The sequence below is a fragment of the Rhincodon typus genome, chromosome 4, assembly GCF_021869965.1.
Source record: "Rhincodon typus isolate 14 chromosome 4, sRhiTyp1.1, whole genome shotgun sequence".
In the NCBI taxonomy this organism is placed as follows: domain Eukaryota; kingdom Metazoa; phylum Chordata; class Chondrichthyes; order Orectolobiformes; family Rhincodontidae; genus Rhincodon; species Rhincodon typus.
Window position 1 is genome coordinate 30572039 of NC_063335.1, and position 25439 is coordinate 30597477.

Below are 25439 nucleotides of genomic sequence, written 5' to 3' on the forward strand. Positions count from 1 at the left end.
TCAGGTTAAACCATCAACAATCATCTCTCTCTAATGAGAGAACAGCCCTATGATCTGGTAAGACTATGGACGTTTTACCTTTTATCTTTCTTTACTGATATCTAAAATTTTCCCAATCTCTCAGCCTTCCATCAAACCTGACAGCGTCATATGTCTTTTCTTTCAATTCTAGACCCTAACTTCCTGAGTTAGCCAAGATTTTTGAAGTCGGCTACTTCTGCTTTGAATGTGAAGTGATGCATTTTGGAAGGTCAAATACAGGTGGAAATTAAACAGCGAATGGCAGAACCCTTAGGAGTATTGATATGCAGAGGGATCTGGGTGTGCAGGTCCACAGATCACTGAAGGTGGCAGTGCAGGTCGATAAGGTAGCAAAAAAGGCCTGCATACTTATGCTGCAGCTTTAGTTAGGCCACGCTTGGAATATTGTGTACAGTTCTGGTCACCACACTACCAGAAGGATGTGGATGCTTTGGAGAGGGTATAGAAAAAAGTTTTACAGGTTGCCTGGTCTGGGGGATTTAGCTATGAAGAAAGGTTGGACAGACTGGGTTTGTTTTCACTGGACGCAGGAGGTTGACCTGATAGAAGTTTATAAAATTGTGAATGGCATGGACAGAGTGGAAACTATGAGGCTTTTTCCCAGCATTGAGGGGTCAATCACCAGAGGACACAGGTGCAAGGTGTGAGGGTGGGGGGTGGAAGTTTAAAAGAGATGTGCGAGGCAAGTTTTTCACACAAAGGGGTGGTCAGTGCCTGGAATGCACTGCCAGAGGAGGTGGTGGAAGCAGCATTCAAGAAGCACCTGGATGAATACATGAATAGGAAGGGAATAGAAGGATACAGATCCTCCAAGTGAAGACAGTTTTAATATGGAAGGGCAAAATGTGTCGACGCAGGCTTGGAGGGCCTAAGGGCCTGTTCAAGTGCTGTAATTTTACTTGTTCTAATTTAGGTGTGCTTGTGTCAATCCATTCCCTAATCTCAACATTACACCAGTGTCTTCTGTTGTTCACAAAAAATGTCAGTTTCTTATGTCCATCTCAGAAACGCAGTCCTATCTACCAGTATCAAATACCCCAAACCCTGTACCAGTCCCATATACCTCACCCCTATAGCTGAACCATGAAAACTCCTGATAGAATCTTTACAGTGTGGAAACATTTGGCCCAACAAGTCCACACCGATTCTCTGACAGCATCCAACCCAAACTCAGTAGCCTGTCCCTATAACCCTGCACTTCCCAGCCTTCACATCCCTGGACACTATGGGGCAATTACCCACGGCCAAACCACCCAGGCTGCGCATCTTTGGTCTGTGGGAGGAAACCCACACAGACACAGGGAAGGGTCTAGGCCCGAAACGTCAGCCTTTCTGCTCCTATGATGCTGCTTGGCCTGCTGTGTTCATCCAGCTCTGCACCTTGTTGTCTCAGACACAGGGAGAATGTGCAAACTTCACACAGACAGTCGCCCAAGGGCTGGGAGCAAACCCAGGTCCGTGATACTGTGAGGCGGCAACACTAACCACTGAGCCACTGTGATCTTGAGAAGCCTGCAGCGGAATGTGTGCAGTGACTATGTGGGTGCCGCCTCCCTGAGTGGGCACTGAGGGTAATTCCCAGGGTCTGGGCGCTATAGGCCTAACTTCTGGTTCAGAGAAACTGCAGCACGGAGCATGCGCGAAGTCGTTCCCCCGTCTGAAGCTCAAGACGAAGAGAGAGAGAAAGTTGAGAGGAGAAGCAGTGAGAGAGATTTAGAGAGAGGAGTGAGTGTGTGTGAGACAGAAAAGGGAGAAAAAGAGGAAAGAGTGTGTGAGAGAAAAGGGAGAGAAAGAGGAGAGAAGAGCTAGAAAGAAGCAGTGAGAGAAAGAAAGAGGAGACTGAGAGAGAGAGTGAGAGTGTGTGTTTGAGAGAGATAAGGAGTGAGAGAGAGAGGGAACAGCACAGAGAGCCGCTGGAGATGTGGTTTGTGCTGGCTGTCATCCTGGTGGCTGTAGCACTGTCACTTGGCAAAGTTCTGCTGGGCCGGAGCCGCAGGTAGGATCACCCTCTCCCTGTCTCTGTCTCACTCCCACACGGGATATTCAGCTGAAACTAAAAGAAGTGTCGGTGTAAAGAAATAGCGAGGAAACAGATTGCTTTTACAGTTCAGCCTGAAGCAATAGTGCGTGTGCAAAACATTCTCCTTAAGACTCATGATTTAACTTCACCCTGCTCTGCATCTTCAAAGGCTGCTTCTTTCACAGTTAAACGCACTTTCAGTTGTGTTTTTATTTCAAAAGGTTCACATCGGGACTATTTGTTAACTTCAGCAGGTTGAGCAAGTTTTTCCTGTTTGAATGGTTTGAATTACCTGTTGGCTGTGTGTTGTTGAGTTGGATCGAGTGAGTGGAACCCGGTCCACTCTGGAGTTTGTATGGGTTTGGGCTGTTCTCTTGTCGGAACTGACCCCCAACAATCCCTCCCAGGCAAACCTGCCCTAACCTTCATACTAACTGGCAGAGGCAGCAGGTAACTTTATTCCCAAAGTAAATTATGAGTGCCTTGGCAAAGCCTACCTTTCTAATTTCTATGATTCAGTTCCAGAGAATGTAAGACAACACTGGCACTGCAGTTTAGTGCTGAAATCCAGAGTTTATTTTTGAGATGACACTTCTTCCTGTTTATTTCAAAAAGGCTATCAATTAAACTCGTCAGCTCATTTTAGATGAAAGTTACTGCAGATGCTGGAATTTGCGCTGAAAACAACAAATGCTGCAGATCACAGCGGGTTCAGGCAGCATCCGTGGAGAGAGAGCAAATTTTTCTGTCCATGGATGTTGCCTGAACCGCTGTGATCTCCAGCATTTTTTTTTTGTTTTCAGCTCATTTTAGATTCCTGGATCTGAATACAACTACTTTTTTTCTAAAAGCCATGTGTGTTTTGAAATGGACTGGATAATTTTGGAAAGGATACCAATTTAGGGTGAATGGAATATGGTCAGGTTTATGTATCCTGTTTGCATATTGGGTTTTTGCTGTCTCCCGTTAGATATTAGGGCAAAAAAAATCCTGGGGCCAATCATGAAAAACATACAAAATAGCAGCAGTCAGCCATTCATATACTGATCATCATCCAAATCAGTAACTAATTTTCTCTGCTTTCTGACCTGTTTTGTTCCCATACCCTGTGATTCCTATTGGGCCTATAAACTCCAAGAAAAAGCTTGCTCAGTTTTTTTCAGAACTCAAAGAATTGTGCTAAATGATAAACTAAAAACTACATTAAGACATGTTACAATTGTTTTATTTTGCTACGCAGGATGATAGATTACTGCAGTCCAATAATAGTTATAAAGGTCAAAGGTAAAGTTGCCATAGTCTGTAAAGTTGTTTACAGTCTGTTTTAACTGTTTAGTCTGGTGAATTTAAAGTACATTTTCAACATAATATTGTAATTTAGCTCTTTGTGGTACAATATTATATGTATATCATTAATACTGAAATCATGAGAATGAATGCAAAACAGTGAGACAGAGTTCAGTGGTGCTTTATTTGATGATTGCTTGCTTTGTTTGATTATTAATGTTTTTGCAGTAAGAGGCTAAAACGCAGGAATGATGATCCTCACTGTGATATTTATGCACAAGGAAGCAAGTACTTCACTCTTGGCAGAACATCACTGTTTCTGCTCTCTCTGTCCTCCATGATAATTGCCACATGCTCAATGACAGCGAGGAATATGAACTGTATTATAACTGTGACTGTGATGACAGCCAAACATCCCATTCTTTCAGGTTCCTTCCAGACACCTTTCTTGACGTGCAATAGAATATTTTCTGGCCCCTGATGTCTCTCCGTATCCAATATTATTCAACTGTGTTGATTCACTCATTGCAAAATAGTTGAATTGCAACTGTGAGTTGTCCTGGAATTCGTCTGTGGGGTTCCTGGCTTTTCACAACTTCTAAGAATCATGTGTGTAGGTAAGAAGAAAACTCATCACAGAAAAATGTAGTTGGCAACTCAGCCCAAAATCTCAACTTGCAGATAAAGTCAAATTATACGGGCTCTGGGGATATTTTAATTATTCATTCAGAGACCATTTTATGAATGAGCATTGGTATCTTTTTGCAAGTGTCCAGTTAGATACAGCTCAATTTGCAAGAAAAATCTTTCTACTATTGTGTTTCTTTCATTTCAACATCATTAGAGTCCAGTCAGCAGATATAAATCACCCACGCCTTCTCTTATTGGCAGCTCCGAACTATTCAAGTGTTTAGAATCTCTTTAACTAAAGTTGCCATGCAGTAACTTGTTGGTCTAAAAGTTGAACTCTGGGAACTGATGAGTTATCAATTAGTCTGTTACCACATGATAGATATGTCCCCTGCTATAGTCCATTTAAATTTGGGAAAAGTACACTGCTTCACTGCAGTTCCCCAAACTTCGAAACACTCATACTGGAAAAAAACCTAGAAGTTGCCTTTGGTTTCACATTGATTTCAGGTGATTACTTCATTAACCAGAAAATAGACCTGACATGATACTGTCTGTTGTAACAGAGGAAGACTAATATGGTTTACAAGCTGTTCCAGTGCAGTTACAACATTGGCATCTACCTGATAATGTGGAAAATTGCTCAGGTATGTCCTGTATACACAGAAAGCAGGACAAATCCAACCCAGCCAATTCCGGCCCCATCAGTCTACTCTCCAATCATCAGTAAAGTGATGGAAGGTGTCATCAACAGTGCAACCAAGCAGCACCTGCTCAGCAATAACCTGCTCAGTGACACTCAGTTTGGGTTCCATCAGGGCCACTCATCTCCTGACTTCATTACAGCCTTGATTCAAACGTGGACAAAAGAGCTGAATTCCAGAGGTGATGTGAGAGTGACAGCCCTTGACATCAAGGCTTCATTTGACTGAATGTAGCATCAAGGAGCCCTAAAAACATTGCAATCAATGGATGTCAGGGGGCAAACTCTCTGCTGGCTGGTGTCATTCCTGACACATAGGAAGATGGTTGTGGTTTTTAGAGGTCTATCATCACAGCTCCAGGACATATCTGCAGGAGTTCCTCAGGGCAGTGTCCTAGATGAAACCATCCTCAGCTTCTTCATCAATGACTTTCCCTCCATCATAAGGTCAGAAGTGAGGATGTTCCCTGATGATTGCACAATGTTCATTCCAATTTATGACTCCTCAGATACTGAAGCAGACCATGTTCAAAGCAACAAAATCTGGATAATATTCAGGCTTGGGCTGACAAGTGACAAGTAACATTCGGGCCACACTAATGCCAGGCAATGAACATCAACCACTGCCCCTTGGCATTCAATGCTGTTTATCATCACAGAATTCCCCACTGTCAATATCTTTGGGATTATCATTGTCCGGAAACCCAGCTGGACTCGGCATGTAAACACAGTGGCTACAAAAGCAGGTCAGAAGCTAGGAATACTGCAGCGAGTAACTCACCTCCTGACTCCTCAAAGCTTGTCTATCATCTACAAGGCACAAGTCAGGGGTGTGATGGAATATGCCTCACTTGCCTGGATGGGTACAGCTTCAACAACACTCAAGAACCTTGATATCATCCAGGACATAGCAGCCAGCTTGATTGGTACCAGATCCAGAAACATCCTCTCCCTCCACCACTGACAGTCACGGCAGCAGTGAGTACTATCTACAAGATGTCCTGCAGAAATTCACCAAAGATCATCAGACAGCACCTTCCAAACCCACAACCACTTTAATCTAGAAGGACAAGGGCAGCAGATACATTGGAACACCAGCAGTTGGAAATTCACCTCCAATTCACTCACCATCCTGACTTGGAAAAGTACTGCTGCTCCTTTAGCGTCACTGGGTCAAAATCCTGGAATTCTTTCCCAAAAGGCATTGTGGGTCTGCTGATTTCACATGGATTTGCAGCAGTTCAAAAAGGCAGCTCACCACCACCTTCTCAGGGGCAGCTAGGGATGGGCAGTAAATGCTGGCCAGCCAGTGACGCCCACATCACATGAATGAATAAAGAAATGCATTGCTTTGGCGAAGAGATTTGTGATCTTTGGTTAGCCTGAAGTCATTATGCAAATATACGTTATTGTCGCGAGTAACAAAATGAAATAAAGATCCAGGTTTGAACTTGGTGAGTGCCAGTTGTCTAGAAAGAGGAAATTCCTCAGTTGCTGAGGTTATACAAGGATTATACATGTTGGATAATCTTGGGAGAAGATTTATTCTCCTGGGACCAGCATTTCTTACAAAGCCATATTAATATCAACCCCTCCATGTTCAATTTGCACCCATCTGAAGGCTAATGTCATTGTCAGCCTGGGCAAACTGGTCACCAGTCCTATGTTTAATCCCCTTGTGAATCGGGTAAGTGGAAACTCTCACCATTAGAAATTTCTGCTGCAATCAGCTTCCTTTTACATGGCCTTGCAAAAGGTGGGCAGATGATTCATCCCATACCAGATTTAAAGTTAGCCGTTGTCATTATGGGGTCCCAGCATTTTTGCAGGTTGTTTGGGATCTCAGCATGCAGAACACACAAAAAGAAAATGTTGCCTCATTGGCCCAGACCATAAATAGATTCTCAATGTCCCTGTTCTGCCGGTGGTAAATGGGGGCAAACAGCATCAGTTTTGCAATGCTATATCTCTTACGCCAAGGTTGCCTGAATGAATCTGACCCTGCATTAAGTTGGACCATTTTTAATCTCTGCATGGCATAGTGGTAATGTCTGAGAGGGAGTCATCAAGTCTTTTCTGCATCGAATAAAAGGCCCTTTGGTCCATCTGTCTCCAGCAGTCATCAAACACCTATCTAATAGTCGAATCCCACTTTCCTGCACTTAGTCCATATCATTGTAGATATTTCTGATCAACCTGTTCAGAGATGTCATTACCTATTTCTGTAGCAGGTGGGACTTGAACTGGGGCCTCCTGGCTCAGAAGTAGGGACATTATTATGTGTCACAAGAGCCCATCCCATATCCTTGTATACTTTGGTATTTCAAGTGCTCATCTAAATAATTCTGAAGTGTCTTAATGGTTCTAGCCTTTACTACCTAAGGTTTTAGAGTAGATTTGCAGCTCGGGTTGTGGATGTTGTGGTTGGTTGGCTCGTCGAGCTGGTTCGTTGTTGTTCCGCAGACATTTCATTATCCTGCTGGGTAACATGATCCGTGCAGCCTCCGATGAAGCGCCGTTGTGTTTTCCCGCATAGTTTTTAAACTCTGGGGTCCATTGAGCTGGAGTACCTCACTTCCGGTTTTCCTTCATAGTGGAATGTATATGGGGTCGAGCTCTATATGTTTGTTGATGGCTTTCTTCGTGGAGTACCAGGCTTCTAGGAATTCCCATGCTTGTCTCTGCTTTGATTGTCCCAGGATCTTGGTGTTGTCCCATTCGAATTGGTGGTTCTCCTTATCCATGTGGATAGAGATGAGTGAGTATTGGTCGTGTATTTTTGTAGCTAATTGATGTTCGTGTACCCTTGTTGTAGTTTCCTTCCTGTTTCTAAGGTTTTAGAGTAGATCTGTAGCTCGGGTTGTGGGTGTTGAGGTTGGTTGGCTCGCCGAGCTGGTTTGTTGTTCCGCAGATGTTTCGTTACCGTGCATGATAAGATCCTCAGTGCAGCCTCTGATGAACCTTCATCAGAGACTGCACTGAGGATGTTACCAAGCACGGTAACAAAAAGTCTGCGGAACAACAAACCAGCTCGGCGAGCCAACCAACTTCCTTCCTGTTTGTCTGATGTAGTGTTTGTTACAGTCTCTGCAGGGAATCTATTATATAACATTGGACCTGTCCATAGTGGGTAGTGGGTAGTAGGTCTTTGGTTCGGGTGAGCAGTTGTCGTAGGTTTGATGTGGGTTTGTGCGCTATTCTGTGCCCAGTGGTCGTATGAGTTTTGTGGTCAGTTCAGATGTGTTCCCTATGTAAGGTAGCATGATGAGTGTGTCGGGGCGTGTAGTATCTTCCTGGTGTCATTCGTGTGATAGGCATCATCTGACCCAGGTTTTCGGGTATCCGTTGTCTTTGAATACCTGGAAGAGGTATTCTTCTTCTCGGCAAGGTCTGCCTCTGGGAACTTGTGCTACATGATGTGTGAAAAATCATTGTCTGAAATACTCACCAATTGCATTGAATTGTAATTTCTTTCCTGTGAACTTTTCTGATTAGCTTGGTTGTTTTTGGCATCATTTTGGTGTCACACACATGTCCTAATGTCATTGGATTAATGAAACAAAAACTTAGGCTGGGGTATGGTTTAAATCCCACTCTGACGGAATTCACTCAGACTTCTCATTTGACTCATCACTTTTCCACTTCCTGTGGCCAACTTTACTTCCTTCCACATTGAGCTGTCCCCAGAGTTCCTATCCCCATGATAAGATAGTTTCAATCCTCCCCGACAGCGCTTACAAATCACTCTTGTTAGGAAACTAGTCATTGCCCTATTAAGATATAATCTGCCTAGCTGCCCACATTTGGTCCCAAAGCCTCAGAAATCTGATGTCCTCCACCCAGTACCTACTGGGGTGGTACATTGACTCAGTGGTTAGCACTGCTGCCTCACAGTGCTAGAGATCTGGTTCAATTCCACTTCTCGGGTGATTGTCTGTGTGGAGTTTGCACATTTTCCCCGTGTCTGCATGGGCTCCCTCCCACAGTCCAAAGATGTGCAAGTTAGGTGGTTTGGCCATAGAAAATTGCCCATGGTGTCCATGGATGTGCAGGCGAGGTGGGTTAGCCACAGGAAAAGCAGGGAAGCAATGATAGGGTGAGTCTGGGTGGGATACTGTTCAGAGGATTGGTGTGTCTCGATGGGTTGACTGGCCTGCTTCCACAGTGTAGGGATACTATGAAATCTCTAGCCACGTGTTCAGTTCATCAGTCCTCCTATCTCTATGCTTACACGTACATACCAGTAAGATTACTGCTCTTGAGGTCCTGTTTTTTTTTATTTGAAACTGTTTCCTTCCTGATCCCCTAAAATCTGCTTTCAGGACCTCGTCGTTGGTACCAACCTCTGGCTGTTTACACTCCCCCAGAGGAATATCTTGTAGCTATTCCATGACACCCTTGACCCTGGCATCAGGGAGGCTACATACCACCTTGAAGCCTTGTGTACTGTTGTAGAAAAGGATTGTTTGCACCAATCTAGGCAACTGGTGTGAGACTATCTATATTATGGACAGGGCGCAATGGCAGACAATTTAAGAAAATGTCTTGGAACAATGTAAAAGTTTAAGGAAAGTTCTGGAAAATGATGTCTCAGCAAAAACTGGGATTTTAAAAAAAAAAATCAGTGAAATGTTATTTGTGTTGCAGAAAACCTCCTGAGGAAATTGTGTCAAAAACAAAGTTGCTGGAAAAACTCAGCAGGTCTGGCAGCATCTGTGAAGGAAAAAACAGTTAATGTTTCGGGTCAGGTGACCCTTCCTCAGAACTTGTATGTTTGTTTGTTTGTATGTTCATTTTATTCAAATGAAAAGACCACCACAACTAAAATAATTTGCTGGCAAGCTACCACCACGTTATTGGAAAAACAAAACTGCCGTATTGAATCATACAAATCTGCCTACGGGAACTCATGTTAAATTATGTGTGAAAATCATTTGTGAAATACTCACTATAATAGCATTGAATTGTATTTTCTTTCCTGTGAACTTTCTTGATTTGCTTCGTTGTGATCAGCATCGTTTGGTGTCACACACATTTGCATTTCTTAACAGATATTAACAAAAGGACAAATTGAAATAAGAGGCTTGAATGATATCTAGTTTCCAACTGGGTGCCTTAACTTATTGCTAGTAGTAATTTGAGTTTTGCAGGAATTTCTGTTTTCATGGTTGAGCAGGAACTGCAGCCTGTTACTGCTAGGATGCTGTATCTAGAGTTTTTAATCCTCACTAATCTGGTTCCAAAAGAGGAGAGAAGAGAAAATTGCGAGATCGTAATCTTACGTTTTTGTTTTGATTGATGCTAGGGTGGCAACAAGACTAATGGTGCAATGAAGGAGCAAATTACTGCAGATGCTGGAATCTATACTGAAAACAACAAATGCTGGAGATCACAGCAGGTCAGACAGCATCCATGGAGAGAGAGCGACATAATGTTTCAAGTCTAGATGCCTCTTCATCTGAGCTGATGTGAAGTGTGGAGGGGACAGCATTTATGCTATAGTGGGGAGGGGGGTTAGGGTGCGAGGATAGAAAGGGTGTTGATAGTTCAGATCCTTTCTTGCCCAGCACTCCAAACCCGCACCCCCGAACCATTGCATAAATGCTGCCCTCTCCACACTTCACATAGACTCGAAACGTTAGCTTGCTTTCTCTCCCTGGATGTTGCCTGACCTGCTGTGATCTCCAGCATTTTTGTTTTCTGTAGTGATGCCTTGAATTTAGGTAATCTTTCCTAATGACAGCAACAGCAAGACAGAGATCAAGGAAGGAGATTCCACCTTAGCCAAGAAACCTTTTTAATATTCCATTCTGCAAACAAGTTTTGAACGATGAATGTATTTAATTGAATCTCCCCGGCCTCCCTGTATACTAGAGTATTCTGCCTTGTACAGTCACGCGGTCCTTTCATCCATCCATCCATCCTTGGCTCATTGCCTGCTAATATTTCACCCTGACCCACTTTTCCTGTGCAATTTCAGGCAGTGTTGCTTTGTCCTTGCCTTTACTCTCAGGAACAGGGTGAAGAGGTAGGTCTAAGGGAGAGATAAAGCTGTACTGTTAGCATTATACTGGACCACGTGCCAGCCCACTGAGTTGAAAACGTTCCTGGATATTAAAACTGTTAAATAAGGTGTGCATTAAGATACCGATCTTCGTAGACACTTCTACTACAACTGGTAGACTTGAGCTTTGCTTCAGTAGGAACACTTGAGGGTTAATTTTAACTTCATGTGAGTGGCAGGGGTTAAAATTGGGGAAATGATTTAATTCTTTGGTCCCAGAAGTATCTTGGTACTCGCCTCAGGTAGGTAACAGGCTCAAGTATACAAAAATCAAAGTCCTGTGATGCAGTTAGAAATCCAACAATATTGTATTTGAACTCCAAATTGCAATGTCAGAGACACTAGTGAAGTCTAATGAGAACAATATCATGACAGTGGAACTCCTAAATTTCTGAATAAGAATACAACAGGTTTGTTTTAATTTGCATATGCTAAATAATGTTTTAAATGAAATCTTTTAATTAACTGTGTTTTTTATTCTGGTGTTCCCACACACAGTGCCTGCAATGACTTAAACTTAGAAAAGCAACAATATGACATTTAAAAAGAATATGCCTTTGATATTGGACATTTGTACTCCATAGAAACAAACATTTTATTTCACTTTTCAGTTGGGCAGTGCTTTAATAAATACCAGGTATCTCAAAGCAGTTTACAATCAGCAAAGTAAATTTTTGGAGATTCAACAGGAAGGTGAGAAAGCTGAACAATTCCATGAGGATTTGAATATCAGCCTTTCTCTTCGCACTGTTGTGCTGGAAAAAAGTACAGCAACTCATTTGAAGACAGCAAGCTTCCCTAAACAGAAATGTGATATTGCAAAATAGTCTCAATTTTATATTGATTGAGGAATAAATATTGGGCAAGACAGAAGGAATAAGCTCTCTGTTCTTCTTCAAAATACTGCCAGAGAAACTCCTACTGCCTGAAAGGACAGATGGGGCCCTTAGTTTTATGTCTCATCTGATATATAGTCTCTCCAACGATGCAACAATCGCTCGCCACTGAATTGACATTCTCAGCATTGGAAGTCCTGGAGTGGGACATGAACATTTTACCTTAGGATTCAGCGATGAGAGAGTGGTATGACCTGTGCTACAGCTGCATGTTTGCAGATATACTCAATAATATATTGTAGGATGAGACAACAAAGGTGGGGAATTTAGGTTCCAGAATTGTGAACAGACTTCTCATATATTAAATTGATCTTTCCCTGAACCTTCCCTGTAGCTGTAACACTATGTTCTGCATTGTGTTTGGGCATTTGGAAAGCAGTGATGGAATCGGTCCTAGTCAGCATGGATTCACGAAAGGGAAATCATGCTTGACAAATCTTCTGGATTGTTTGAGGATGTGACCAGTAGAGTGGACAAGGGTGAATCAGTAGATTTTGTGTATTTGGGCTTCCAACAGGGTTTTGACAAGGTTTCCCACAAGAGATTATTAAGGAAAATTAAAGCTTATGGCATTTGAGGTAATGTATTGACATGGATAGAGAACTGGTTGGCAGACAGGAAGCAGAGAGTTGGAATGAATGAGTCCTTTTCGGAGTGGCAGGCAGTGATGAGTGGGGTGCCGCAGGGTTCAGTGCTTGGACCCTAGGTGTTCACAATATATATTAATGATTTGGACGAAATGGAGAAGCAATAGTGGGAGGGTAACATCAATGCCTTAGAAAGATCATAGAATCCCTACAGTGTGGAAACAGGCCCTTCGGCCCAACAAGTCCACACCGACTCTCGGAGCATCCCGCCCAAACCCATCCCCATCCCCATCCCCATCCCCATCCCCATCCTTGTATAACCCACCTAATCTACACAACCCTAAATACTATGGGCCATTTAGCCTTGCCAATCCACCTAGCCTGCACATCTTTGGAGTGTGGGAGGAAACCAGAGCACCCAGAGGAAACCCACGCAGACACAGGGAGAACGTGCAAACTCCACACAGATGGTCGCCCAAGGATGGAATCGAACCCGGGTCCCTATGAGGGAGTAGTGCTAACCACTGAGCCATCGTGCTGCCCCTTGTTGTAAACAATGCATTTTGGATCTCTGCTCATTGCATGCGATCTGGAACTGCTGCCTGAGATGTGCTAATCTGGGGCAATTGTGTTCTGCAGTATGTACATCAGAGTTCAATTTTGACCCTGCTGCACTTGACAAAATCAAAAAGACCTCACCTGAGATGAGAGGAAGGTACTGTTTCCCACTTTACAGATTAAATCTGAACCCCTCAGTTTCCACTGGTGAGTTGGAGATGGGTGTGTGTGGTTGGATAGGGAGTCTGCATGAGGCTTAGACCTAGATATCTGAGTGTCTCCAAGGTTACAATGCAGAAAGCTTTGTGTTGCCTTGTTCCATCATTTACATGGGATCAAAATACTCCCCTTTGACATTCCTACATTCTGCAGTCTTAGAGTCATGGAGTTGTACAGCATGGAAACAGACCCTTCGGTCCAACTTGTCTATGCCGACTGGATATCCTAAATTAACCTCATCCCATTTGCCGACATTTGGCCCATATCCCTCAAAACCCTTCCCATCCAGATGCCTTTTAAATGTTGTAATTGTACCTGCCTCCATCACTTCATCTGGTATCTCATTCCATGTACGAATCATGCTCTATGTGAAAAAGTTTCCCCTTATGTCCCTTTTATATCTTTCCCCTCTCACCTTAAACCTATGCCCTCTGGTTTTGGATTCCCCAACTCTGTGCTTTCTAGAGTTCTCAAGTTCTGAAGAAGGGTCACTGGACCTGTAATGTCAACTCTGAGCACTCTCCACAGATGCTGCCAGACCTGCTGAGATTTTCTAGCAATTTATGTTTTTATTTCAGATTTCTAGCATCAGCAGATCTTTTGGTTTTTTTTTAGTGTGTTTTCTAGACATTGGCTTCCTTTAATTGTACCTAAAGCCCTGGGAGCTGGTGCGTAAGGGTGAAAGGGACTGACAGTTCAGTTCCATAATCTCCTTTTGCCAAAGATCCCAAACCAATCAACAGATATCTCCAAGCAAGCCCACAGCAAGGTAAGTTCTGTTTTGTATGCCTGATGCTGTGAGTTCTGTTCATAATTACATCATTTTGATTGTCTGCTGTGCAGCTCAGATTGGTGATGGCAGATGTCTAACATATTTAGAATGCAGAAGCGCAAGTGAAACTGCTAGTTTCTATTTAAGGATAGTACCTAGGCAATGCTAGTTTTTCAATATTGGTTGAATTTGATAAACATGTATTAATTGATTGAGAAGGCTGACTGGAAGAAGATAGAAATCTTATTAGGTACAATACAGCTGTGAAGATAGCTTGTGAATTTTTCGTTGTTAATCTTAAATTGGTATATCAAATTGTTTTACAGATTGAAAGAAGTCTAAGTAAAATACTTCACCTGGAAGGTGTGTTTGGAGCATTGGACAGTGTGGAGTGAGGAGGTGAATGGATAAGTGTTATATCTTCTGTGTTTGCCATGGGGGAGTGAGGAGGTGTTAGCTGTGATGGAGGAGTGGACCAGGGTGTCATGGAGGAAATGGCCTCTGTGGAATGCCCACTTACATGCAGCTATAGCATAACTTTTTTTTCCACAAAGGCTGTTTTGAAACTGTACCATGTAAGTTTATTTATGTTGACACTTTTGTAGAGTATTAGTGTGTGTTTTTAAAACTAGTGGCAATTAAATGTGTATAAATGGGCTTGTGAAATTTCTAAATTACTTGATAGTTAACAGTTTGTCGTATACAACAGAAATGTATCTTTTTGTAAGTTCCAAATTACGATGGTGTCTTATCCAAATTACGATAAGACAGATGAGTTAAGGGTATGGATTTACATGTGGAATCACAATGTTGTTGCCATCTCAGAGTCGTGGTTAAGGGAGGGACAGGATTGGCAACTCAGCATTCCATGGTATATGATTTTCAGGCAGGATCAGGGAATGTGTAAAACAGGAGGAGGGTCACCTTACTAATAAATGAGTCTGTCACTGCAGTGAGGAGGGATAATATCTTGGAAAGGTCTTCAAATGAGGCTTTGTGGGTAAAGTTTAGAAATAAAAAGGAGGCAGTCACATTGCTAGGAGTGTATTATAGAACCCCAATTAGCCAGTAGGCAATACAGGAACAGATATGTAGACAATTCACTGAAGGGCGTAAAGATAACAATCAAGGAATCATATCAGGGATTTCAACTTCTCAACATTAATTGGGATAGTCATAGTGTAAAGGGTTTAGAGGGGCAAGATTTCTTGAAATGTATTCAGGAGAGTTTTTTGTATCAACATGTAGAAGGTCCAACAAGAGACTGCACTACTGGGCCTAATTCTGGGGAACGAAGTCAGACAGGTGTTCCAAGTGGCAGAGGGGAGCATTTTAATGATAGTGACCACAGCACAGTACGTTATAAGTTTCTTATAGAAAAGGAAAAAGACAGTCTGTCAAAGAGGATTTTGGATTGGGAGAAGGAAGATTATTTTTAAAACTAACACAGTATCTGGCCAAAGTAGACTAGGAACAGCTACTTCTGGACAAATCTACAGCAGAACACGGGGGGGATTTCAAATTGTAATTGCGAGGGTACGGGCCCAACTCTGTTCCCTATAGGGTGAAATGTAGGAGCGACATACGACGAGACCTGGAAAATATCCAGGCCTGGGCTGACAAGAGGTGAGTAACATTAAAATGCCAGGCAATGATCATCACCAAAAAGAGACAATCTAACCACAGCCTCTTGACATTCAATGGCATTACCGTCACTGATTCCCCCACTATCAACATCCTTAGGGTTACCTTTGACCAGAAATTCATCTGGACGTGCCATATAAATACAGTGGCTAAATGAGCAAGTCAGAGGCTAGGAATACTCACCTCCTGACTCTCCAAAGCCTGTCCACCATCTCCAAGGCACAAGTCAGGACTGTGATGGAATACTCCCCACTTGCTTAGACGAGTGCAGCCCCAACAACACTCAAGAAGCTTGACACCATTCAGGACAAAGCATCCTGCTGATTGGCAGCACATCCACAAGCATCCACTCCCTCCACCACCAATGCTCAGTAGCAGCAGTGCTATCTACAAGATGGACAGCAGAAATTCATCCAAGATCCTCAGATAGCACCTTCCAAACCTCAAACTACTTCCATCTAGAAGGACATGAGCAGCAGATATATGGGAACATCATTAACTGTAAGTTCCCCTCCAATCCACACACCATCCTGACTTAGAAATATATCACTGTTCCTTCACTGTTGCTGGTTCAAAATTCTGGAATTCCCTCCCTAAGGGCTTTGTGGGTCAACCTACAGTGCATGGACTGCAATGGTACAAGAGGGCAGCTCACCACGACCTTCTCAAGGGGCAACTAGGGACGGGCAATAAATACTGGCCATGTCCCAAAAGTGAACTTAAAAAAACATAAGACCAGAGAGCACTGGATCTGTAGGAGTATTCAGGACTGGATAAGAAGGAATAAAGAGGCTTTTTGCAGGTAGAAGGGGAGCAATTTAACAGCGAGAGTGCAGAAGGGATCTTAAGTAATCATTGGTGACATCATTGGTACTTCTTCCCTCTTTGTCTGTCGATCTTGTCTGCTGTATTCACTGCTCACATCCACATCTTTCAAGATGGCGGTGGAGTAACAGGGCAGGGTTCAGGCTTTTCCCTGGGGCTCACCCGCTCCCAAATGCTTTATTTCTACTTTTTCTTTTGCTTCTGCTTTTTTCCTTTTGTTTTGTTTTCTTTTCCTTGCCTGTGGTGGGATCATCGGCAGCACCAGCGCAGCATCAAGAGTTGGCCACATGCAGTGGCTTCTCCTGGCAACTAGGAGCTGTGGTAACGACGGTCAGGACATCCTCCCAGTGTTCGGGGATGGTCGCAGCAGCAGCAAAGCTCCTCCAGCCGTCCTGGCTGTGGCGCCGGTGGCGGTGGAATCTTCAAGATGGCGGTGCCGACCAGGTGTCATCTGCAGCCAAAGTGGGACTCCTGGTGTGGTGGCAGTCTGGCCTGGCAGTGGAGCTAGGGACTCCTGGTGGCAGTGGGCTCAGAGCGGGGACACCTCGCGCTGGCGTGGCAGCTGCAACAGCATGTTATGCCCGGAGTAGAGACTTCTGGCACCATTGAGGCAGCAGCGGAGCCAAGCACTCCTGGTTGTGGTCACAGTAGGCCCTGAGTGGGGACCTCTGGTTATTGATGAGGTGGCAATAACGGAGCTGGGTCTCCTGGTTGCTGGTTCAGTGGTGCCAGCGAGGTGGGCCCAGCGGTGAAGAGATGGTGCCTAAAGTGTGGGGACTCCTATGTTGGTAGATCCAAGTGCAGGGGGCAGTGAGATGGTGGAAGTTCTTGTTTAGTTATTAGAGCCTAGGTGCTGCCATGGACAGGGTTGAAAAGACTATCAGTCTGAACATTTTATCTCTGTTTTTCAAATTTATTCCTATGATCTGTAATGTTGGACTTTTTATTTCAATATATTTCCTGAGAATCTGTGTCTAAGTATCTTTGTACCTAAGATGGTACCATAAAATGGCAACTTGTAAACTTTTCACTGTACTCATTCGAGTACATGTGACAATAAAACTAATTCAATTCACAATGTGGTCTCCTCGACATTGGAGAGATGAAGTGTAGACAGGGTGACCACTTTGCAGAACGTCTACATTGAATCATAGACTCCCTACAGTGTGGAAAAAGGCCCTTCGGCCCAACAAGTCCACACCGACCCTCAGAGCATCTCACCAGACCCAGCCTTATAACCCATCTAATCTACACATCCCTGAACACTATGGGCAATTTAGCATGGCCAATCCACCTAGACTACACACTGTGGGAGGAAACCCACGCAGACACAGGGAGAATGTGCAAACTCCACACAGACAGTCACCCAAAGGTAGACTCGAACCCAGGTTCCTGGTGCCATGAAGCAGCAGTGCTAACATCTGAGCTACCGTGCTTCCCCATGTTCTATCCACAATAAACATCCTGAGTTTCCAGTTGCTTGCCACTTCAACACACCATTGTGTACTCCGGCCAACATCTGTTCTGTTGTTGGAAGTGCGGTGACACCGAAGAGTGGTGACTGTTGTTCCAGCAGCAATGGTGAAGGGGACTCGTACCTGGCCACCATTCCCATGGCCCATGACACTGCACTTAACAAGAAGGACTGTAAAGGTGAACACTTCATTTATTTTTTTATTCTTCTGCCTTTTTATTCTATATTCTGGTTAATTTTTCTGTATTTTAAGATGGCACAAGAGACCGGCGACACTACACAATACTTTTCACGCAGTTTTCTACATGATACATGTGACAATAAATAAATTAAATCAAATCAAATGTAAGAACATAGATGATACCAAGCTTTGTCCTCCTTCCCTCCTGTGAATGGTACATTTAATGGCCAGAATTTATACATTAGAATAGTATCAGCATCTTGTAAACTGCAGGTTTCCCTGGTAATGAAACTGCTTTTCAAAAGGTCATTTTAGGAACTAATTCTCCACCAAAACTTTTAGTGAGAATGGTCTTTTATAAATTGCAATTAAAATAAGATTCAAAAATCTCCTCTGCTAAGCGTTTGCCTACTTATGACTCCACTTTTGAGGAGATGGTTGATTCCGTTTTACTTACATTTACATATCACTGCTGGCACAGAATTCTCCTTGTGCACAGTTATTACGCAAGGACTTGTTTGCAACAATATTTTTGTTACCCATTATCCTGAAAATCTGTAACTAGAATTTTTTTCTTGTAGGAACTAAGTGATTTTTTAAAAAATGTAACACATGAATATGCAAGGAATGGAGGGATATGGACCAAGGGCAGGCAGAAGGGATTAGTTTAATTTGGCATCATGTTCAGCACAACATTGTGTTCCTGTGCTGTACTGTTCTAAGTTCTAGCTTCTATAAGTAGTGGGTTTACATTTGCCATCCTCCAGTTTTCTGGGACTGTTCAAGAATCTTTTAAAACAAAACCTGCTGTACACACTCTCGGAAATCATTCACTACTGTAGTATACCTAATGAGCTTTGTTCAGTCCGTATGTTGAATAAAGTCACCCATGACTACTGCAGCTTGTTGTGTTCCTCTCGGTTGTTCTGTTTATGACTATCTGTGACATTACTGCTATAAAGGAGATTCTATTCTATCTGTCTGGAGGCTGACAGAAAATGCTCATTAATGTTTTCTGCCCCTTGTTGTTTCTTAGCTGCACGCAGACTGATTCAACACCTAAATAATTTTTACACAAATACTTTCTCACTATTGCACTGATTTCATCTTTCACTAACAATGCCACCCTGACTCTTTTTGCCCTTTTTGCCTGTCCATCCTAAAAATTGTGTACCCCCGGTTGTTCAGATCCCAGCACTGGTCGCCCTACAGCCATGTTTGTCATCACAATCATGTCATACCTGTTTATACCTAGTTACATCTTATTTTGTCTACCATGTCTAAATGCACAGAGCGTTTGCAATATAGTGCCTTTGTACTAATCTTTTTGACATGTGTTACACATTTTGCTTCTACAATGACCTATTTAGTACTAGCCTTTGTTTCCTCTGCCTTCCACTTTTGCTTTCTACTTTTCTATCATTTCCATTTTTGTTTCCCTCATTCTTGTCTCCCTGTTTGGGTTCCTACCCTTCCTCCATTCCAGTGTAACCTCTTCTACCACAGTACTGAAAAGGTAAAGTTACCAGAAGGCTGCTCTCTCATTAGACAGAGCCTCAGGTGAGGGGAGAGGTTGAGAAGGAGAATCCATGATGGTAACCTTACCCTGTTCGGGAATTGAACCCAAGCTGTTGGAGTCACTCTGCATCACAAACTAACCATCCAGCCAACTGAGTTAACTGATCCCCAATTAAGTGAACTTCCCAGTGAGGATATTTGGTCTTGATCCTGCTTGTACAGATCCCATCTCCCAAAGAATTGGTCCCAATCCTTAAGAACCAAATTCCCTCTATCTGTACACCATTCCCTCTAGCCATACATTCAAATGGTCCATTCTCCTATTCCTGATTGTCCTATCCCTTGGCACTGTGAGTAACCCTGAGATTGTTATTTTTGATGGGCTCCTTTTTAATTTATTTCTAGGTCCATACATTCTCTTTGCTGGACCTCATCCTTTGTTTTATCTATGTTATTGGTACCAGCTTGGGCCACAACCTTTGGTTGTTCTCCCTCCACCTTCAGAATGTCAAACAGCTGCTTAGTGACATTTGCAGCCACAGAAACGTCTATTCATTCTCCTATTGCTATTCCTCTCCCACGCTTGCTTGCCTCCCTCACCATGCAGCTGAGTCAGGCCTGGTTCTGCAGACTAAGCTCCTGCTGCAGTCCCCTGAGAAACCATCTCCCCAGCAACATTCCAACTGGAAGCCCGAGATGAGAACCTGCACTAAATGCCTGGTAGTCACCTATTCCCTTTCTGCCTGTGCACCCTAAAAATCAAATTTAATTAATTTTAAATTAAATTTTAAAATGTAAAATTAAATTTTAACCCTTAAAAGAGAAATTTAGAATAACTTAACTGTCGGAAAACTTAACAGAATAATAAATACAGTAACTATTACTAATTTACTGTTCCAATAAAGTAACATCCAATAAACACACCCCTCAGCATAAAAGGAAAGTTCAGACACAGATTCTCACCTGCAGCTCTCTGATCCAGGAGAGAAAAAAACATCAAGAGAAAATTCAGAGAGAGTAGCAGCCAGGAGACATTCACTGAAGCTGCTAACTCTGTTGAGACCCCAATAGCTTCTGATGCTACTGATAAACCAAAACCCAGAAATCCTGATCTGTGAGAGCTGACCACTCCCATTCAGGCTGTTTTAAAAAAATACCCAAAGCCTCCCAAGCTGTTTACATAAGCCATCTTTGGTAGCGAGCTTTTTACCTCTGCCTTACAGCCTCTCTTCAAAAACAATACCAGGACAAAATAACATCTTAAAGTGACAGCGTTATGACAGTATGTAAATAAGTATAGAATAATTGTAAATGTCGAAACATAGGAGCAATTTGGCCCAGTGACCATTCAATATACTCATGGCTGATCCTGTATCTCGAAAGCTTCTCCCCTTAACCATTCATGCCTTTTAAAAGTGTCTAGAAAACTATCCGTTTCTTGCTTCAGTATATTCAGTAACTTGACATCTGTAGCCTTCTGTAGTAGAGTGAAGAAATTTCTCCTCACCTCAGTCCTTAATGATGAAACTGTGAAATCTTGTTTGGGGAACCTTATCTTTAAATCAAGTCAGTTCTGTCAGAGTTTTATACGTTTCAGTGATATTCTTCTCTCATTCTTTTCAACTTCAGCGAATATAGGCCCAGACAATCTCTCCTAGTATGAGAAATATGGCATCTCTTCCTTATTTCACATCTCGCCTTGCAAAGCAAGAAAAATAAAACTAACAATCCACTCGAGATGAAACTCTTGTTTTCAGTATTAGCTTTTTCTTCGAATCACCTTCTAACTACAACTACTGATCTCATGCATTTTAGGTTCCAGGCCCAAGGTAATCCATTTCAGTCTCCTGTTTTAAAACTCAGCTGATTGTATCAGCTTGTTTTTGAACTCAGTTAACTCTAGCAAGTGCAGAAAGAGAGAAGGATGGTGCATCCAGCTCCCAGGCCAAATTGGAATTATTCTGTGAACTAAACAGATGTCAGATTCTCCCAAGTGTTTACACTCATGAGGCCCTTGGGTTTGCTTCAATAAAATCTCACCCTCTTTTGACAAAATAAATGTGGCTGTTTTATTAGGCTTTTGAAAAAATATAACATTGTTTAACATCTCCAATCATCATAGAAATATCTACAATGGCTGTCTCATGAATATCTCTCTCTCTTTCCAACTCACCTATCTCCACCAGTACCCTGACCCTACCATCTTCAATACGACAGCTTACAGCATTTTTAACCTTCCAAATTCACACTTTATAATTTTTTTAAAAATCAGATACTTTCCATGAAAGTAAAAGTAAAATCGTTGAAATGTGAGTTGGAACTTATACAGAGATTATAAAAAAGCTCAAGTGGCAGATTATTGGATCAAAGAACAATGTATCAATGCCTAAGTGTAACAGGAAACCCAATTACATTATTGACTATTTTGCATTTTGAGTGACTTCCTCGTACAACAAAGATCTATTGTACAGGCTAAGGAGGCTTGCTCACAGGTCAGCGTCAATTCTGAGCATATTTTCTCGATTAGGCTAAGAGCATTGATCTTTAGAAACTTTAGATTTTCGACAAATACTGCAATACAGTATTGAGGAGAGTGAGGCAAGGTTAAAATGCAACAACTTTAAGGAAATGGAAACCCAAAAGGTAATTCATCTCTAGTGCAAGTGAATATAATTTTCCCTTGGCAGGGTCTTCTTCCTCACTGTTGTACAAATGCTAATACACTTTTATTTTGGACAATGATATTCAAAGAAGACATGTTGAGCTGAGTGCTTAAGCTCTCTGTTTAACCCTGTTGTTCACATTTGCACAGTCAAGTGCCTCAAACCACCATTATCAACCTTGTTCCCTATCCAACTCAATTTACACCATTCTGTGCCATTTCTGTTTTCTACAAAGGAGACAATGTTGCAATAAAGTATGAACAATTTGTATCTTGCAATTCACAAAGTGGGAATTTTATTGCCTCGCGACTCAATACTTTCCTTTGCAGTCCCGATCTAGGACTCCTTCCTAATGTTTTCCTCAAAGAAGGAGATACAGTAATGTTCGTTTGAGCCACACTGAGAATTGTTTGAGATTCCGTTAGCCCTGATTCTTTGTATCCAATTTATGACACTACTCTGCATCTAATTCTGACATCCACTCTGTTTTCTGAAAAGGCAAGTTAGCTGAGATAGATGTGGCATCATCTAACAGTTTGCTTTATACAGCTGGACACATTTTTAGCATTCTAGTGATCTGTTTTAGATTTGGTCTTTTAGCATCAAAAACTTCACACAATGTTTCTTGGCTATCTCCATCCAATCCAACAGCATTTTGTAGTAAGAACATAAGAACAGAAGTAGGCCCTTCAGCCTGCTTGCCATTTGATGATCATGGCTGATCTCACCTCAGCCTCAACTCCACTTTCCTGCCCACTCGCCAGTACCCTTTAATCCATTACTAATTAAAAATTTTTGACAATTTAGTCAAACATTAATTATTTCATTGGATGTGGAAAGTACTTGTTGCCCATTTCTAATTGCGCTTGAACTGAACGGTTTGATGTACCATTTCAGAGGACAATTAAAAGTCAACCACATTGATGTGGGTCTGGAGTCATATATAGTTCAGACCATATAAGGACAATAGAGTTAGGCAGATTTCCTTGTTAAAGGGGATTGGTGAACCAAATAGATTTTTAAGATAATTGGTGGTGATTTTAGCATTATTCACGCTAGCTTTCAATTCCAATTATTTCCCCACATTAAATTTGGGTTCCAGCATTTTCCATGGTGGGAACTGAACCACTGAAGCAGGACATTAACTTGGATTACTAGTTCAGTGACATTACAAGTACATTACTGACTCCCCCAGAAGAGGAGATTCTATTATAAGTAAAGTTAGATCACATGGGATCCAGGGAGAGCTAGCCAATTGGATACAAATTTGGCTTGATAGTAGGAAACAGAGGGTGGTGATAGAAGGTTGTTGTTGTTCAGACTGGAGGCCTTTGACCAGTGGTGTGCCGAAAGGATCAGTGCTGGGTCCACTGTTACTCGTTCTTTATAATAAACAATTTGGATCTGAATATACGAGGTATGGTTAGTAATTTTGTGGATGACACCAAAATTGATGGTATAGTAACAGTGAAGAAGGTTATCTAAGAGTACTACAGGATCCTGATCAACTGGGCTAGCAGGCTGAGGAATGGCAGATGGCGTTTAATTTAAATAAATGTAAGGTGTTGCATTTTGGTAAGGCAAACCAGGGCAGGACTTACACAGTTAATGGTAGTGCCCTGAGGTATGTTGACAATCAGAGAGACTCGGGAGGGGGTCAGGTACATAGTTCCTTGAAAGTGGCGTCACAGGTAGACAGGTTTGTGAAGAAGGCATTTGGCACGCTGGTCTTCATTGGTCAGAGCATTGAGTAAACGAGCTGGGGCATTATGTTACGGCTGTACAGGACATTGGTAAGGCCACATTTGGAATATTGTGTACCGCTCTGCTCACCCTGCTACAGGAAGGATGATGTTAAACTGGAAAAGATGTTAAAAAAACGATGTCGCCAGGAGCGGAGGGTTTGACCCATAAGGAGAGACTACAGTTTAGGCAGTTGCTAAAGACACCGTGATTGAGCAAAGGGTGCCTGGCCCTAGGATTTTCATAGATGTCTTTGGAATTAGCAATCACTCCATGATGGCTGGTGCTGTTGAATAATCGGCTATGATGAGAATTAAGAGTTCCACATTTCTGCACAGTTCTTGAAGGCTGCAAAAGGCAGATTCAAATGACGCCAGTAGACAATCAATTAATAACAATTTGTAATTAAACAGTAGCTGCAATAACTCCACAGAGGCCAGTATCCTGTCACCAAGTCACCCTTTATTTACACGTGGAGTATCTTTGACACTGATCCAGCTCCCTCAGAGCCAGCTCTCAGAGTGACCAGAACCTCTGACACTCTTATTTATATCTGTCAGTCAGGGCTCCCTGATTGGGACCAGACTAACAGCCCCAATCAGGGAACTCATATTCTATGGTGTACATCTGACTGGCCTCATTACAATCACTACAGTGGCATCAGGATGAATATGTTAGTCAAAGGTGTTAAATAATTCAGCTATATCTGTTTTATTGCAATTATACGTATTCAGAATCTAGAAATGAACTTGGGAATCTTCAAAGGTTAAGTTCCTTTTTTTATATTCTGTAAAAAAGATAATACCAGGAAAAGTGCCAAGTATATTTACTTGATTAGAGATGGACTGGCCTTTGTTTTTCACTGAAAGTTGCTGCATTTTAAACCTGTCTTTCGTTCCTTGATACTGTATCACAGCTTTTTTTGAAAATCCACATTTCCCAAGGACCTCATCTAAGAAATTACATGTTGCATCATCAAAACTTACTGCCTTCCTCTTTTAATTTCTAAATACCTCACTGCAAAAATGGTATTCTTTGGTCCAAATTTCCTTGGGGTTTCTGCGGAACTCCTAGCTTCATTCTTGATATAAACTGCTGAAAGTGGCATCCTGTTGTTTACATTGTTATGGCAAATCTTGGGCAGAAGGCTGACGTATTACATGTACAAAGTTGGGAAATTTAATTTTAACTAAATTGAAACTGATCTGTTGTGAGCACAAGGAAAACTTGCAAACCTTTAAACATAACTGCTAAAAAGCATTCCATTTTTTAGAATACAGATTCATATTATTCTGCCAATGTTAAAAAGACCTTGGCCAGTAGTGAACCTGAGGAACCTTTTCTGTAGAAGGCAGATTTAGTACTTAGTATCTTTGAACATAAACAGTCATTGAAAAAAAACCTGCAAATATGCTGGAAGAGACCTGTCTAAAAATGTAGGTGTTAATTATCAGATGGTACTCGAGAGAGTGGCTGTTTGATCCATCGTACCTGTGCTAGCTCTTTAGTGCAACGATCTAATTAAATCCACTCCATTGCTTTCACCTTGTAGTGCTGTAAATATTATTCTTCGACATGTTGATTGAAATACTTCTTGAATGTTACTGTTGAAT

At 42.2% G+C, this 25439-nt stretch overlaps 1 protein-coding gene across 2 annotated transcripts in view; it reads left to right on the forward strand.

Moving 5' to 3' along the window:
* Positions 1-1866: 1866 nt before the first annotated feature.
* Positions 1867-25439, forward strand: part of LOC109934694 (cytochrome P450 7B1) — a 175035-nt gene continuing 151462 nt past the window's right edge. For both annotated transcript variants that reach the window (XR_007261970.1, XM_048596041.1), the window contains exon 1: positions 1867-2038. Coding sequence is in view for 1 of the 2 variants with exons in the window: in XM_048596041.1 (XP_048451998.1) it covers positions 1962-2038 (77 nt within the window). In the remaining variant the exon portion in view is untranslated. The remainder of the gene's footprint in view (positions 2039-25439) is intronic.